The 1645-nt window shown below is 31.9% G+C and overlaps 2 protein-coding genes across 2 annotated transcripts in view; both read left to right on the top strand.

Annotated features, from left to right (window-relative positions):
• LOC112210704 (cytochrome P450 6k1) overlaps positions 1-1560 on the top strand; it is a 7944-nt gene extending 6384 nt beyond the window's left edge. The window contains exons 5-7 of the mRNA XM_067045252.1: positions 735-1096; positions 1217-1435; positions 1553-1560. Coding sequence (XP_066901353.1) covers positions 735-1096; positions 1217-1435; positions 1553-1560 — 589 coding nt within the window. The remainder of the gene's footprint in view (positions 1-734; positions 1097-1216; positions 1436-1552) is intronic.
• The window catches only part of LOC112210705 (probable cytochrome P450 6d5), a gene marked incomplete in the record, with an annotated part of 34071 nt that overhangs the window by 29728 nt on the left and 2698 nt on the right, over positions 1-1645 (top strand).

The following is a 1645-nucleotide window of genomic DNA, read 5'->3' as shown; positions in this document are numbered from 1 at the left end:
TGATTAGAGCCTTCCCACATACTTTACACTGCATTGCTTAGGAAAAAGGATTGAGTGAACGATGTTGAAGCCATAGATACCTTTTCCAATTTACATGGCCTTAAAGGTATTTGAGAACTTCTTGAACTAGTTGAAAAACTTTCAAGCTAGATTAACTTCCTTTGTCCATTAGGGCCTGTGCATGGAGGCTATTAACTTTGCCCTGTGCAACTGCTTTAGAAAGACAAGGCATTGGTGCTACATAATTAGAATAATTTGTCTTTTTTGGTTAAAAATAGCCTGTTTTGAGAATGTTTTCGCCTACAAACCTTTTGAAAATATTTTTCGACAATATTTGCACTCTGCATCTCTCACTAGGCAGATGATCCAATTATCCTTTTGGGCTATGCAGAAGTAGCATTTCCGAAATATGACTGCCAAAGCGGTCTCAGATTTACTCCATAGCCTTTCATCACTTCGAGGTGATGGACAACTTTTATCAACCGCATAATATTCTGGTTTATATTTATAAGTGGTTATGCTTTCTTGACTCACCCTCTGAATGAATATCAACAATCTTTGGTTAGAATGGGTTGAACTGAAGTATTCATGAAGTTGATTATTCAACCTAAAAAAAAAATAAAACAAAATTAGTTCAGAACAAGATAAATGTAATACAAATAAATAACATTATGGATCCCACAGATCCACCTGTTCCATTGTGGATTAACATTTCTTCTCACTTTTTTTTACAGATCTGCAGCTTTTGGAATAAATCCAGGTGTACTCAAGAATCCGGAATCAGAATTTAGAGTGAAAGGGAAACAAATAAGTGAGCCCAATTGGAAAAATCTAGTCAGGATTTGGTTTTTCTTCGCTTTCCCACAAATTGCCAAAAAAATGGGTTTTTCATTTCAACCAAAATCAGTTACCTGTTATTTTTCTGATATTATTAGAAATGCTATTGATTATAGGAAAAAAAATGACATTCAAAGAAATGACTTTATTCAAATGATGGTGCACCTTAAAGAAAAAGGAAAAATTGAGGTAAAAACACTGGATTCCTCTGATGATTACTTAAACACTGAGCTAAATGATACAAACAATGAAGTATTTGGTTCGTTTCTTTTTGTGTTTATAATATATTTTCATCAATATGTATTTGTCTATTAATTCTATAAATATATAATTATTAGGTTAATATAAATACCATCCAGTCATTTTAGTTTCTTTTTAGAAATAACTGATGACATCTTACTGGCCCAGGCCCAGTCATTTTTGCTGGCTGGATTTGAATCAACAGCTCTTCTGTTAGCCTATGCAATGCTGGAAATTTGTCAAAAACCTCAGTTGCAGGATACTTTGAGAAAGGAAATAGTGGAACAAGTCAAACTTAATGGAGGTCTCACATATGAAGCTTTGAGAAATTTGAAGCTTTTGGAACAAGCTGTCAAAGGTAAAATAAAAAGAAATGACAAAGATTTATTATATAGGGTTCTGTATTCATTCCAATGAGTTCCCTGATTCAATATAACTTTTAATGTTACTATTCTTACAATTTTTACTTCAACAGGATTATAAATTGCTAAATATTTTCTGATACCATTCCTAATTTAATCTATACTAGTTGTGTAAATAATAAATAAATAAATATATATATTTAAAA

Source organism: Halyomorpha halys, unplaced genomic scaffold (assembly GCF_000696795.3).
Source record: "Halyomorpha halys isolate HHAL.00 unplaced genomic scaffold, Hhal_1.1 Scaffold1276.1, whole genome shotgun sequence".
In the NCBI taxonomy this organism is placed as follows: Eukaryota; Metazoa; Arthropoda; class Insecta; order Hemiptera; family Pentatomidae; genus Halyomorpha; species Halyomorpha halys.
This window is presented reverse-complemented; position numbering and strand designations above follow the sequence as displayed.